This window comes from Papilio xuthus, unplaced genomic scaffold, assembly GCF_000836235.2.
Source record: "Papilio xuthus unplaced genomic scaffold, Pxut_1.1 DF824655.1, whole genome shotgun sequence".
Lineage (NCBI taxonomy): Eukaryota > Metazoa > Arthropoda > Insecta > Lepidoptera > Papilionidae > Papilio > Papilio xuthus.
Window position 1 is genome coordinate 5695929 of NW_013533994.1, and position 16237 is coordinate 5712165.

Genomic DNA, 16237 nt, shown 5'->3' on the forward strand with positions numbered 1-16237 from the left:
CGTCGGCTGTAACAGTTATAATACAACGCGATGAGCCGTACGCTGCCAAATTAGTTGTGCCGTAGCTCAACAATTCAAGTCTACATGACCTGAACTATTGAATCGGTTCAGAGCTGTTTTACATAAGTAATGTAAGTAATTCATGTATTTTACATGAACACAAATTTTGACACGAATGTATAGATTTCACTCAGCATAGATATCACGCATCAGAGAAGAGAGAATGTCTGTCGTCAGACATAATATAGTGCTTTTTAGATTTTCAAAAAGTTCGGAACCACATTAATACAAGTTATGAACGAAGAATAGCAAAAGTTATGTGTTAAAAAAATAATCTAGATAAAGCTAAAAGCGAGGCAGCTCGATAGGCAATACTTTGTGGTCAGCTCGTGTTACTGAAATGAAGTACAAGCTATACTTGGAATCATTGCTTCTATAAATAAAAAATATATTTATTTACATATATTTAGAAAAGTATAATCAGTTTCATAATAAACTGATTCGTGTAAACTATATGAGTTTTCTTAGTTCAATTTGGACTTCCTCTTCAGTAACAATTCTAAAAAAAATGGTTTTTAAAATAGCATGTACTAGGTGTCACCCGCGACTCCGTCCGCACGGAATTAAAAAAATCTTAATTAGCTACCATGTTTACCTTCCAGACTATGTCCTATATGTATGCCAAATTTCATCGAGATCCATTTAGCCGTTCTGCAAATATCTTTAAAGAAACATCCATCCATCTAAATATTCGCATTTATAATATTAGTACAATTAGACAGATCATAATTTGTGTTTTAGTTGTATTACAATATCATTTTAACCATAATTTTTTACCTTTCCTTATTTTCCATTCAAAGGTTTGTAGCCGAGATTTTGAATCAATTTAAACATTTTAGTGAATATTTTCAGATGTTTTCAAGTACGTTAATAATAAGGAATAAGTAAAAGAAAACATTGTATTTTTTTTGTGTATTTTATTTTAAGGCTTAATAATAAATGGGTGATCTTAGATTCTTGAAGGATACAACATCTGAAACAAGACAAAAACTCTGTTAAACATTGTATCAAAAAACATGACAGTTATTTAATTGCATCATTGAATCAGTCAATTTGTGATCCACATAAATGAATTCAGGTTTCAAATGTCTTGCCATCATTTCAAAATATCTCTAAATATAATTTAAAACATAGAAAAAGAAACAGGTATTTACAAGTAATAAGCAAACATTTTAACTATAACAAAAAAATTGTTGTAACAATTACACTATTTCATATTCTATATCTGAGATTTTTCTTTTTAAAAATAAGAAAGATCACAAGCCCCATTAATGTACAAAATCTGGATGACCAAGCTTTGCTCGGTATTTTTTTTTTAAATTGTGTTTTTTGGAAATTATATTTAAGTACGTATTAATAAAATGATGAAATATGAATAATATTTTTCCACCTTACCGATAGAAAAAGTTAAGTTTATGTTTAAGCTGATTATCGATAAAACATGAATAAAATAACATTTTCAAAATGATTCCTAGCTAGATCGATTCATTGCCCCTGAAACCCCCTATATACTAAATTTTATGAAGATCGTTGAAGAATAGAGAAGATAAGATTATTACCAATTACATGACCACCTTTGAGGAAGGTGATCCTTGAAAGATTCTAAGTGGTAATGTTGTTAAATAATATAACAGATATCAGAGATGTACTGACCACACGTATCCTGTGTCCCATGGCGTGCGCGGGCAGGTTGGACTTGAAGCGGGCGCGTACACCGCCAGAGTTACCATGCGGCCTCGTCACCTTGCCCCAGATGGCGCGCAGTTTCGTCTTCTTACCGCGGGGACCGCCAGCGATGGGGGTCCTCTTCTTAGCCCTGCATTTTTTACAAAAGTTTTTTTAATGAAGTTATGGTTTAAATACAAATGCCTTGTCTGAAGTTTGCAAGAATTTATATAATTTGTCATCAGTGCCGCTCCACTCACAACACTTCAATGACAATGACCAACAAATCATATGTTAAAAGATGAATGAAGAAAAGTGTTAAAACTCAACAAGACACTTGAATGATGATTTGATATACAATTTACCCAGGCAAAACTAATATTTAGAATAAAATGGTGCAATTTATTCCATACACTTATAGTTTTTACTTGTCGCTTTAAAATTATTAAAAGTGTCATCACCACTTGTACAACTGCTAAAACACTACAGATACAGGTGGTATTGTATTGATAAAATATTATAAGTCAAACTCACCTGTATACAAAAACACACTTTTTGCCGGCATAGAAGATGGCATCATCTCTGCTGCGAGAACCTTCCACCTGGAATTGAGACAATAACTGTGTAATAAACTAACTATTATTGTTGACTTAACATCTGATGATTGATAAGTCAGTTGTAAAGTTGACCACATTGTTGTTTCAGGTTTCAAATGTCTTAGGCATCATATGAATTAGTATAGATAAAAGCATTTAGACAAAATATTCATTCATAATATGTATGTTCTATTTATTCTATAGTTATAATATAGGATTATGTATTTACTATTATTATCTTATTCCACTTAACATATTTTAACAAAAATGTTGATTGTTAAACATTTAAACAACTAAACAATTTCACATTTGTTTTAAGACAAACATATGGCTGACTTGCTGGAAAAGGCTTTACAAATGTATTTACTACCCGGACCCTAAAAACACAAACTTTAAAACTATCCTATACTAACCTTCAAAAGAGCTGTGTTTTCATGTTGGTTACGCAGACCACGTTTGTATCCTGTGAAGACAGCCTTAGCATAAAGTCTGCCATGACGAGGTTTGGAGTTCACTTTGCGGATCACCTTGGCGGGCTCGGCCGGTGCCGCAGGAGCAGCCTTAGCGGCCTTCTCCTTAGGAGCCTTTGTTTTAGGCGTTTTCGCCTTAGGCGCTGTCGACGGTGCGTCAGCCATTCCTAAAACACCGTAAAGTTAACCTCTAAGCAAGGAACACCTAGGTTATGTTGACATCTGAAGACTATGTTAATCTGAAATAATCGGCTTCAAAACGATCTATCCAACATAATTTTATATGCCATGGGATTTATTAATAGCAGCACTTTATCTATTGGTGTTTATTTTTGTAAATATTTTATAAATAATTGCAATAATATCACAATTTAAAACACTAACCCGACACTTTTTTATTTGTTGAAGTGAAAGAAAGGCGGTGTTGCCATTTTCAATAAACTACAACTCTACCAAAATTTTAAACTGTCAAAATAATTGCCACTTAAAATTAAAAAAAAACACCAATTCTTTTAAAAAATATCTAAATCTTAAATACTTGACATTGTACAGAAACCATTATTAAATGTAAATGGATAAACCTAATGCCCAAGAATATTACCAGCCGTGGCTCTGATAGTTTTTATTTTATATACTCTTCGGTTTTTATTTTTTCTTATAAATATTAACTAAAAACTGAAATTGTAAAATAATCTGTATCAAAAATCCAAAGTTTAAAAAAAACAACAAAATTTGACGTTAAGATTTTAAAGTAATAGAAATAAATTTTAATAAATATTCTTCATGAAAATCACATTCATGATTTATGAAATTGACATCCTATTAATAATTTTTAAACGTATCTGTCTTTGGAATACCAAAATATTCTGATTTGGACCAATCAGAACAGACCACGAAAAGAGACGAAGGAAAGATGGATTGTAGCTCTGTCAAATAATTAGTTTATTAGTTTATATTGTAACTGATTTGCTTTAATTTGTGATAAGCAGTGCTCTAATTAAATTATAATGGACTACTTATTAAATGTAAACTGGAACAAAATCACCCCTTGCCTTGTTTTATTAGTGCTAGAAGTAGTTTTAGATTGTAAGTTTGGTTTTATTTTTATGATGAAGATAAGTTATTTTGAAATGTGTGGGACGTGTCTTGAAATGTTTTTGTGGTGAAGTTTCAGAATGCGCTTCGCAAGCTGAGGTCAATAAGCACCTGGAGCTGGGTAGAGATTTCTTGGCTCGTGGTCAGCTCTCAGACGCTCTGACACACTATCATGCGGCTGTCGGTCAGTATGTCACCTTACTAATACCATCCTTCTCAATTCTCAATATAATATCCATTGTACTACTTGTTATAATTCAATAATTCAAGGTTAGATCTGAAAGTATACATAAAAAATAAACCAACAATATCAGGTTTTCTCAGTCGTTTTAAAGTAATTCGTTCTTACAAACTTTTAGTAACTCACTGGAAATAAAAATTTTGTGTATTTGAATATTATGTTCCATCTAAAAATTTCAAATTTTATTTTGCACATTAAATATAATGTATAGTCATATATATGTATTTTTATATATTCTGGCTATATGTGTAACATTTTTTGTTGTAGTTTCATTGTTATCTTATCAAAGTATTATTGAGTGCAAAGAGTGGGAGATATGATGCAATGCATATATTTAACAATTTAAATGTTATTATATTACAGAGGGGGAACCAAACAACTACCTCACATATTTTAAAAGAGGCACAGTTTATTATGCATTGGGAAAAGCTAAATTTGCTCTTCAAGACTTTACTAAGGTATGTCAAAAATTTCTGATTTCATGATGATTATTTCTTTCTCTGGTGTTGTCGGTCATTTTAATAAATCTCTGAAACATGAATAACTTTTTAATGGACTCATTCTTTTTAAAGGAATACATCATGTTTTTTTTATTGGTTTTATATGATTACTGGATTTAAATGTTCCAGGTTTTGGAGCTGAAACCAGATTTCACGGCAGCTCGGTTGCACAGAGCCAATGTATATGTTAAGTTAGCAAAGTACTATGACGCTAAGGAGGATTATTTACAAGTTGTAAGTGTTTCTAATAGATTTTGTTTATTTTTTAAGTGTTGTGTATTTTTGTAATCATTATATTGTTCTTTCTATAAATTGCATCATTTTATGCATCAAAGTAAAATTGCAATGTGTAAAATTAAGACAAAAGATATTTGTGAGTGTTGTCAAGAGATTTTGTTATTGATGTATATAATTATTAATGTATATATTTATGTGTTAATTGATTTAGATATTACAGAACAGGCCATAATGAAAAGATAATTTGCATTACTTATTATGCAATATATTTTAATATTATTATACAGTTACAGCAAATGTTGGATGGATGGAATTTGGCATAGATGTAGAACATAGCCTGAAAGAACATATAGGCTTTTTTTAATAAGTTTTTTTTATTTCTGTGCTAACGGAGTCGTGAACCAGAGCTAGTATTATTACACAATATGTAACTATGTTATGCAAGAAATACTAAATATGGTCTTTATCTTTTCAACTTCTCCACTTCCAAATTACCTCCTACCTTAGGCTTAATGATATAGTAATGAATAAATATGTGATATCAGACATATAGTGAGCCATACAATGAAGAAGCAGTGAGCCAGTACCACGCCATGGATGGTCTGGCGGAGGAGCTGCGGCTGGCGGAGGCGTACTACCGCGGCGGTGACATGCGCGCGGCCGCCGATCTCGCCACCAGGCTGCTGGAGATCTCCCCCTGGGCGGCACAGCTGAGGCAGCTCCGGGCTGAGTGCTATATCTCAATGGTGAGTACAATATGTGCTTATACTGTGTTTTAAATCTGATATAAATGAATTGTATGTAACATTGAAGTTAATATAAATTGGAAAATAATTCCCCAAAGCAAGCTTATTGAGTTTCGGATCTGGCTATGAATGTATTAAATATGTATGTTATTAGTTCAGTACAAGTTATATTTGTGTGTTTGCAGAACGACCTGTTTTCAGCGGTGTCAGACATCAGGTCGGTGAACCGTCTGCAGCAAGACAGCACGGACGGCTACTACCGCCTCGCCACGCTGCTCTACCAGCTGGGACATGTTAACGATGCGCTCAAGGTAACATTAGTTTTTATTAAAGAAGTATTCGTAGAATGAGCATCGTTGTGGGTGTTCCTGAGGTGTAGAAGATTTCAATATTTTGTAATTATAATACAAGTGCACGATTGCAGGAGATCCGTGAGTGTCTTAAGCTGGACCCGGAGCACAAGAAGTGTTTCCCGTTGTACAAGAAGGTAAAGCAAGTGGACAAGCTGGTGTCGGGATGCGAGGAGGCGAGCGAGGCGCGCCAGTTCACTCGCTGCATCGACAGCGCCAACAAACTGCTCAAAATTGAACAAGAGGTGACGCTCGTCGTCTTCGAGGCCAACCGGTGGCTCTGCAGCTGCTACTCCAAGGTATTCTAACGACATTCCAACTTTATATCCACTTCTGGTCAGCTGCTAGAGCATAGTGCGTCTCATATTGTGCACAACTTTAATATTTGTATCAAATGTTGTAGTTGTTTTGTTAGTTTAGTGTATGTATGTATGTATGTATGTATGTGACAGGAGGAGCAGTACACGGAGGCGGTGAGCGCGTGCGGGGCGGCGCTGGCGCTGCAGAAGGACGCGCGCGTGCTGTGTGACCGCGCTGACGCTCTGCTCGGACTCGAGATGTATGATGATGGTGAGCATTGCACTGTTTCCACATCCACGCTGATTATATCAATTGTCTAAGCGTTTCTATTAAACAAATATTATTTTTTTGAGGAAAATGTTAAATGTGTGTGTATTGCAGCGATCCAGTCGTACAAGCAGGCGCTGGAGCTGGAGGAGGGTCTGCAGCGCGCCAAGGACGGTCTCAGCCGCGCACAGAAGCTGCAGAAGCAGTCCGAGCAGCGGGACTACTACAAGATACTGGGGGTCAAGAGGTACACACACCGTCAATACTTTATAGGACATAAATATATCTCGTAGTACTCCGTGTCATGTGTATGTATGTATGTTCCCGGCAGGTCTGCGAGCAAGCAGGAGATTATAAAGGCGTATCGCAAGGCGGCGCAGAAGTGGCATCCCGACAACTACCACGGCGACGACAAGAAGATCGCAGAGAAGAAGTTCATTGACGTCGCCGCCGCCAAGGAAGTTAGTATTCCTACGTTACATTGTATAATAGATTATGTTTAACACTAGTAATATATTATTTAAGTAATCACTAAAAAACTAAGCGAGGTTTTTAGTGAGATATAATAAGATTGGCGCAGTTTTAATATAGTATTATATATATTTGTGTGCAGGTGCTGACGGACCCGGAGAAGCGCGCGCAGTTCGACGCAGGCTCCGACCCGCTGGACCCCGAGGCGCAGCGTCAGCAGAACTTCCACCACGGCAGCCCCTTCCACCACTTCCAGCACGGCAGCCCCTTCCAGTTCAAGTTCCACTTCAACTGAACACCTCGCACTTCTCACCTACATCTACATCTAGACTGACTTTCCAGATCCACAGCAAAGTAGTTCAGTTCGAGTCGAGATAAATTCTTGTGAACATTTGTTTATTTATGAATCAGTTTAGTTACAAAATGGTGCATACAAATGTTAACAGAACATTGTATGCAAGTCCTGCAGCTCGCAGCTCGCAGCTCGCAGCAGCATGCAGCATGCAGTGCGCCGCGTGCCTTCTCATACATTATAATAACTGCGCATCTTGTATATACATTGATATCGTTTCTTATAAGTGTTGCTAATTCTTTTGGAAGTAAAGTTTATTTTATATAATGTACACATCGCATCGCGACTGTTGTATTATAATTTGTTAAAATCTAGATAACTATTTAATATCTTAGTACAGTACATCATACATCGCGTCATGTTGAGAACATTGCAGCAACATATGAAATTCGTTAAAAATTAATTATTTACTAATTAAAATGCATTGAATTCCTTGTTTTGTGATATTTTATCTCGATCAGTGTGAATTAGTAACATCAACTTAATAATTTATTTATATATATGCGGTAAATGTATCTCTCTGAATGAGTTCTTGTTAGTAATGTGTATCACTGACCTGTTGTAGGAAAGCTAGAATAACTTCAATCTGTTATTTTATAAACTGACGCAATTATAGTAATACAATAATAATGTTGTTGCACATCTCACTCGCTGATTATATTTTTCATGTATTTTATTTCAATTATTTATGATTCAGTTTGTTGATGTTAAAAAATATGTTCTCTTTGTTTACATTTAGTACAAAATATACGGCATTTTATTTCGTTCAAATTCTAGTTTGCAACAAAAATATATTTAATTATGAAATAATTTGAAATAATTTTGTTTGTATGTTTTGTTGTGTATTTGTGTGAACATTTAATTAATTGTTATTTTGGATTTGGCTTGAACATGTTAACTAAAACTAAACAAAACTAAACTAAAATACAATACACAGCTGCTAATTATTTATTTATTATAAAATATAACATCGATGTAATATGACCTAGTCTCAGAAAGTATCGAGTTGTTTGTGTGTTTGTGTGTTTGTGTGACAGGAGTTTGTGTACATTTTGTATATTGTAGCGTGAATAGAATGCGGCCGATGTGCTTTTTTATTTAATTATCCGTCTCAAATGAATCTTAACGAGGTAAAAATCGCCTCGACCGCATTCTTGATGGGGTTCACTTTCATACTTAACTTGTTTCTTGTCATACGATGAAAGATGGAACTCTCGCAAAGTAACTCGCGACTGAGTAGTATCCGGAGTTTGAGTTGGCACGTTGGACTTGAAAGAACTCTCGTTCCCGACGTGCCAACTTAAAGGCTAGATGCTTTATGTACTTTTCATATAGAGAGGTTAGTTTGTGAGAGTCCACGTGGTGTGTGTCTGGCGGCCACAGCAACAACACTCGCTTTATAACCTCAAAGTCAGAGTTAGATGTTAGTAAGGAAGTCAATGTAAAGCAATGCGAGTGCTCGTCGGTCACGTGGCCGCCGCTCGCACACCTCTATATAAATATATTTATTTTGTATAAGTTACTTTGTTGTGATTCTTATCTAACTTTGTAAATATTATAGAATTATAAGCTATTACAAAACACGTGTTTTCTTTTATTTGCAATATAATTTCAGTCTTTATCAGCAATACACATATTTTACACAATTGCTTCGCGAAGAATTTGCTCGTAAATATAATTTAAATAATAATTTCCATCCATTCGATACAAACATACATCCTCTTAATTCTATATATTTGATTACGTTTCTATACACAGAAGTAAATCCGCGGAGTCAGTACATCACCGCAGTTGTACTGGAGTCGATGCAGAACTTTTCGCTCATTAAACGTAATATAGTCAAATGTCTTTCTTTACAAATGTCTATCAATCAGGCGGATTTAACGTTTTTTCCACATCTGTGATAAATTGACGATATTTGCTACGACTGCAACACAAGTGTTCCTTATGTTAATCATTGTTCCAGAAGATTTTGATGTCCTTTTTCTCGTCCAATGATTTAAGAATCCGAGCGGCTCTTTGTATGTCGTTGCCGAGCTTCTCCTTGTCGTCCTCCTTCTGACAGACGTAGCGCTGGCGCAGCGCACAGTCTCGTCCGCGGTACACGTAGGTGCCGCCGGCGGGGTCATGCGCTAGTGCCAGGCACCGCCCCTCGCCCACGATACTGGTGCCATTGGTGCCCCCGGTGCTGTTGCCCTCCACCGGTCGCGCCGAGTGCGACCAGATCCACAGCAGCCCGGGGTTCAGACCACCCGTCCAGAAGTCGTCACCTGAAACATCATCAAGTACTTAAGACATAAAAATCATTCGTAAATATGTTTTTTTTAGGTTTTTTATGTACCTCTAAGATGTTTGTCGGCGAGCACGGCGGCGAGCATTTGCCGCTTGGCGGTGGGGTCGGGCAACTCGAGCAGCGCCGCACGTAGCTTGCGGCAAGCCAGGTTGGCGCCCTTCCAGTCCAGCGCCTGCGCCGACCAGTGATAGCAGCCGCCGCCCACGCGCGTGAAGTTAGCCGCGCATGGCTCTATAACAAAAACACGGCTCTGTGACACATGCTCAATATGCGAGTATGTATGAATTATACACAATGAAGAATATTATAAGTGGTACCCGGTCTGGCGTCGACGCCGGCGACCAGGTAGTGCACGTTCTCTTCCATCCTGCGTAGGCGCTTCTCCATGAGGTCGACGCGGTAGACCAGCTTCTCGATTGCGCCCAGCAGGTAGAGGTCGGTCTCGGAGACCTGCTTGCGCGGCGGCGAGTCCACGCGGTCCGCGGCCGGCCGCTGCGGACGGTAGTTCGGCGGCGGCGGCACAGGCTGCAACATACGTACACATCTTTTGATCGAGGCTGAGCTCCTGAGTCAATATTTATTGTTAAATTATTTTACTTCTTGTACTCACGTAGCTAGGCCTGAAAGTATCGTATGCGTTGGGCCTATTCACGATTTTGCCTCCCGCCGCGGGGGGCTCCCACTCATTGTAGCTGGGAGGTGGTCGTAGAGGACCAGGGGGTGGCGGAGGCATGCCTCCGCCCGGCGCACGCGGCGGGTAGACGTCGGGGGGCAAATCTTCATATGCCCCGGAGGGGCCCTGCGGCCTCGGTAGCGGGCCTCCGTGGTGGCCGGGGGGCCTGTGGTCATCGGGCGGTCCGTGCGGCGGGGGAGGCGGTGGCGGGGGCATTAGGGGCCCGTCGATGCGCTCAGACACGTAGTATCCTTTTGTCGGCGGCAGCGCCATAATGCGTCCTGAACACAATACGTACAATCATACATTTTATAGTTATCTTATAAGAATAAATGTCGAGAAGAATACAGAATAATAATTTCTTCTATAACTCAGATGTCAAGGTACAACTACTTCTGTTTACATCAATCGAATGGTCTATAACTATAGCTGTCGACGTCCCTACCTTGCCTGACGTTGTAAGGGGGCGCGGAGACCGCCCACTCCTCGAGCAGCGCGGACCAGGGCCCTGGCACTCCCGCGTCCAACGCGCACGTGTCCAGCGTTGAATTGTTAGCGCTCACGCCGGCCGCGCATACCAGCGCCACCCACAGGCACGCCGCAACAAACATCGCCATCTGAATACACAAAGTTAAAGGTTCTAAACAAACATTGCATGATTTTTGCCAACTATCAGCGAGAGTTAGGGTCCGTTCACACAGACCGAGGTGGAGATGGAGATTTTTTGATATGATGATGATGCTTGAAATAAACTTAACTTTAAAAAGGCTTTGGAGGATCTTAGTTGGTACTACTTTAATAGCTATCAAAGGTAAGCACAAAAAAGATACTACACGTTAAAACTAAATTAATACGTAGGTATAAATTCGTTTAAAATGTTCGCCCGCGACTAGCATTTACTGCTTCACTTTCGCCTGAATCACAAATCTCTTAGTCGGTCTTTTACTAACTTTCGGAGCTTTCACACCACACGCTTTAACCTTTGTATATTGTATTTAGACCTGATAGATTTGACACTTATAGTATTGATAACAAATAATAATGAGTTAACAAAAATATTGAAGCGTGACCGTGAACGTAATGTCCGGCTCGGTTGCGACCGATGAGGTAACGGCAGCGACACTACACACTAACAATAGATTACACAATAATCAAACAACGCTGAAGGAATACAAAGACATATGTACCTACTAAAGATTCGAACGTTTAAGGTTGATTGATTGGTCCGCAATTTGCTAGGAACCTCAGCAGAGTGAAACTTTTGTTTATAAGGTATATTGTGCCATTGAACGATATGAAAAGGTAATGGGTGCAAATATCCTCTGTTTAGAGAACTATTGTGTAATGTTCGTAGCCCGTTTTTGTTTACGACACGTCCATGCGTCAGCGGAGGTTGCTGCCATTGCGACGTATGACGCGCTCCTTACGTAAGGAGAAAGCGCACGACACACTTTATCTATATCCGTTTATTAATTGCCGAAGCTTAAGGAAAATAAAAGGGTTTTATTTGTGATTATTATTTATTATAAACGAGCCAATTTAAATAAACCAATGCGTGGACGTCGAAAAAGAGACGCAAATTGCCTGCATGATATGGAAATTTACTTCAAATATTTAACGTATTGTTCTACTTCTCTTTTTTCATAGTTGCTTGAATGTTTGTTTCACATTATTAGCAACCGTGTTGTGACAGTATAATATTCAGATTTATGTGGATAACTGTGGACGTGACGAGTTGCGCTGAAAATATCAAATGTCCAAACTGGTCAGATAAAGCGATAAAGTTTAGGATTATTGTATTTTTTGCTTTTAGATAAGTTATCCACACATGTTACTGTTTTTTTACTTCCGCAGAAAGATGTTATCGGCCAAATAAGTACTTATATAAAATTATATATATGCGTGCGGGCTACGCTACGACTTGACATTTCAAAGTTTTGGAAAAATATATTTTATACAATGTTTAGTCCCTATATAATTGGTGGGTACAGTTATTTTTGAGCGTCGCTTTCTTATACTTTTGCTAGAGCATAAATAAAACGAGTTGCTGCTGAAGAATTAAGAATAAGAAACGAAGCAGACAAGTTACATAAATTCGTGAAGTGAGACTGACATCGCAGCGGTCAGAGGAAGATTAAGATAACTGTCAGAATTGACAAGATTTTGTTGTTTGTCGCGAAGATGATGACATATATTATCAATAGAAGATACAGACACGTCAAGATAACGAAATGTCTACAAAGCACTCGATATTTTAAACGATTCAGTCGATTTACTTCCGCGATCCTCATCTCTGTTAATATCTTAAGCTTTGATAGAAACAATTATTGACCTAATATTGATATGTACAAGTACTAAACAAAAACCTTTTTTTTGTACTTGAACGTGTCAATATTTTTGAACGAAATATTCTCGTCTCATTGTGAATCGTTGAGATTTCTCGAAACACTATCGACAAAGACTACGAAATAACCAAAAAGTACATTTCTTCTGATAAGGGAATATAATCAGATAAAATAAATAAGACGCGTAAACTAATAAAAAAAACCCGTTGGAATTTTGTGCATATCATAGCATAGTAATATCAGGCCTATTGTTTATTCACAAAACAAATGAAAAAATACCAATTGGTTTTTTTTAGCGACGTGAAAAATTATTTCTAGAACAACAGATAACAGCAAATATTTTAATGCTACTATACTTGTCAATACTGTTTAGTTCAATTCTCTTAAATATATATCTTCTGGGATAAAGAACAGATTATGTGAGGCTTGAATCAGAAATTTAGTGCCTGACCTCTACTACGGTGAGAGAAGGTCCCGATATTTTCAAAGGAATTATCTAGTTCGTGTTGGGTTAATTCCTCGAACATTGTAAAATAGGATACATGGATATGAATACATAATAAATTCTAATTTATTTGAATTAAATAGTTGTTTTATTTTCAAAAAATGTCTTACTATTAAAAATATTTAAGTATACCAAAAAATCGTCGCAAAAAAACCTGCAATCTTTTGATTTTGCTTACTGTTGAAGACTTCTAAATATTGCAAAAATAAAATAAGAAAGTCACAAACACTCACTGATAATAAATTCCGTGAGACTAAGAGCGCGTAAATTTCTTCGTAAAGCACTTTTCCCGAGAGCACAGACGCACAAGCACCGCCTCACACGACCGCCGGAGGCTGACTGCAGCTCACAGCAGCTCAGCTCAAAGTCAGTCAGTGTTCAGTCGTGGTTTACAATCGTAATGCTACGAGGTGATTGTTTATATTTAAATTAAAGGGTGATTGTTTTTCAGCATGATTTACGTTTAAAAATAACTATCTCTCAACTGTTTACAAGAAGCATCCTTTATTTTCCTATGCTTGAGTTATGGAAGTAACAAGGTGGCTGATAGTGGAAATTTCATTCATCAATATGTCATCGGACTTCTTGTACGAAACAACTATTCCTCTGGTCTATCAGGATGATGTTTACCTACGTTGGATTGTTTGTAGTTATTGTGACGTGATGCAGTTGGCATTACACTGGTTGTCGGGGTACAGCGGGCGGCGCGGGCGGTGCGGGCGGCGTGAGAGTATAGGTATTGCGTAAGAACAACTTTCATGCAAGGTCGGCTCTGAGGAGAGAGCGTCTCTCCGGACTTTTGCATGTAAACATCACATAGGCCACGCTTGCTCAGTAAACGAGATGATCCAGATACTTTGTTTATAACAACGGCTAGCAATTGCCCGCGACTTGGTCTGCGTCTCGGGGGGAATTATTAACAAACAAAAAATTAAATGTTAATATTATTAAGTGTACCTTAACAATAAGGATTTTAATCCATAAAGTTCTGTGTTCAAATCAGTTTTTTTATCAATCAACTATTTGTAAAGATTACTCTTAGCCTAGCTTTTATTGTAGTGAAAAAATACAAGTAGTTTAAGCAGGTAATTGTTATTCAAAAATGATTATCAAAAGAATAAGGGTGTGTCCTCACACAATCGAGCAATATTGTCACCTTTGTTTAAATGCTTTTTACATTCAATTGTAAACAAAACTAAATTTCCTATAAAACGTTTAAAACATTTACCAGGATTTTATGCAGAAAACCAACTTGTGTGAATGTCCAATTATCTTATTATCGTAAATACGCTTTCTATTTAATTTACGATCATAAAAATTATGTTTGTGATACTTAAGTACCAAATATTCATTTGAACAACACAGAAAAGAGAAATTTATATTTAAAAACGCCTACCAGTTTTTTAATCTAGATGTAGTGAGAGGTGAGGTTGGTGAACGCAATCATAGAAAAATATATATAAGTATAATTGAGGCACAAAATTAAATGATACAACACATATTAAAGTAACGAAATTTATAACAATTCAAATAATACTTTTAACAATTTCTGAAAGTAAAAATTATAATATGGACGGTTACATTGTTTGATATTATATCTATACGTAATATTTTTAGTACAAATTTCAAAAGCAACATTAGTTTTTTAACCAAACCAATGCAGATTATACAAACATTATAATATATGAAATTGTATATTCGTATAATCTATGATTTAGTTTTGAAATCAAAACTATTGCAGTCAATATGTTTTCCTAATGTTGAAAAAATATAGAATTTGGTAGATGTGTTATGTCATACAAAAAAGTTAATAGTAAATTTTAAAAAGATTTCTAAAACATTTTTATTTTAAATTACAATATATTATAATATTACTATATATATATTTACATCGTTGAGTTACATAAAATACAGTTTACTTAGTAATAGTTACGAGTACATATACTTAGGTATAATACTTACCTAATTCTTGTATAAACAATTAACAATCTCAGACAAATACATTTATTTGGTAAAGTTTCGTTTGATATTTGGTTACGTTTATAATATTTACATAAACAAATAATTAATTAAAATATGAAATATCTACGTATATAAAGAGTCCGCTCTGTGATTCAGAACAAACGTTTATGTTGTTTTATATTTATTACAACATTTATATATTTTAAAAACAGTAAAATTGGCAAGACTTTTTACTTAAAATATTATCAATTCTGTTTGTACATATATTTAATAACAATAAAATAATCTGTAAGTCCAATTGTTCTTTATGTTAAGTTGCCATGTTGTACATTTTTCACACTGCTCAGTGTGCAGCTCAATGTGCAGCTCAATGTGCAACTCAGTGTGCAGCTCAGTGTGCAGCTCAATGTGCAGCTCAATGTGCAACTCAGTGTGCAGCTCAGTGTGCAGCTCAATGTGCAGCTCAGTGTGCAGCTCAGTGTGCAGCTCAATGTGCAGCTCAGTGTGCAGCTCAGTGTGCCGCTCAGTTGCAGCGCGCAGGTCAGAAGTAGACGGTGAGGTTCATGTGCTCAGTCACCGCGGAGTTGGTCGCTTCGTTCACTTCCTTGTCCGGTTCCCCCTGACAACACAGAAACATGTTATTTTATTCAATAAAGAAATAAGTTTAATGTGAGGTTTGAGTGACGCGCGATGTGCACCTGCGCGTCGTCCCAGCTGAGCTTCTTGACGCGCGCCGGGATCACTGCGCTCGGCCACGCCACGCCCGACCTCCCCGCACCCCGCGCGTCCAGGTGGTCGCTCATCAGCGCCGCGCCCCCCGCACCCACCGCACCCCCACCACCCACCGCACCCCTCGCCGGCGTCGGCGGCGCGGGCGCCACCTTGCTCTTGGCGGGGAACCTGTGCGACATCTTGCTGTTCACTGTCGCACCTGCAATGTTAAACACCTTCGTACTCGACTGAATTACACAGACATAACATTTGATGATACATATTTATGTTAGTTAATATATATCCTCACAGGGCGGGTCGAGGCGCTCGAGACTTGCCGTGGAGCCGGCGAGGATGGTGCTGGCGCCCGCCGACACGCTCAGCAACGAGCCGGACCC

General features: G+C 37.5%; 3 protein-coding genes across 4 annotated transcripts; 1 reads left to right on the forward strand and 2 right to left on the reverse strand.

The window, feature by feature from the left end:
- Positions 1-962: 962 nt before the first annotated feature.
- On the reverse strand, positions 963-3212 carry RpL35A (ribosomal protein L35A). Its single transcript, NM_001312315.1, is given in 5 exon segments — positions 963-1033; positions 1714-1876; positions 2260-2327; positions 2735-2958; positions 3176-3212. Coding segments are annotated over 4 exon segments (477 nt in total). The 5' UTR covers positions 2957-2958; positions 3176-3212; the 3' UTR covers positions 963-1009.
- Positions 3213-3584: 372 nt separating this feature from the next.
- On the forward strand, positions 3585-8190 carry P58IPK (dnaJ homolog subfamily C member P58IPK). The gene is made up of 11 exons (XM_013325985.1): positions 3585-3877; positions 3960-4070; positions 4491-4585; positions 4757-4861; positions 5410-5610; positions 5796-5921; positions 6035-6259; positions 6413-6530; positions 6642-6774; positions 6859-6988; positions 7141-8190. The coding sequence occupies exons 1-11, from the start codon at positions 3799-3801 to the stop codon at positions 7291-7293; spliced, it is 1476 nt and encodes a 491-aa protein (XP_013181439.1). The 5' UTR covers positions 3585-3798; the 3' UTR covers positions 7294-8190.
- Positions 8191-8357: 167 nt separating this feature from the next.
- Positions 8358-13614, reverse strand: LOC106127773 (uncharacterized). 2 transcript variants are annotated; one of them, XM_013326008.1, is made up of 6 exons: positions 13400-13614; positions 10762-10933; positions 10254-10597; positions 9961-10168; positions 9692-9874; positions 8358-9620 (listed from the first exon to the last, which is right to left on the reverse strand). In XM_013326008.1, exons 2-6 carry the CDS (start codon positions 10931-10933, stop codon positions 9301-9303), a joined length of 1227 nt encoding a protein of 408 aa, XP_013181462.1. In that variant the 5' UTR covers positions 13400-13614; the 3' UTR covers positions 8358-9300. The 2 variants fall into 2 exon arrangements, with proteins under 2 accessions (XP_013181462.1, XP_013181463.1); XM_013326009.1 differs by lacking the exon at positions 13400-13614 and adding an exon at positions 13277-13287.
- Between the last annotated feature and the right edge of the window lie 2623 nt (positions 13615-16237).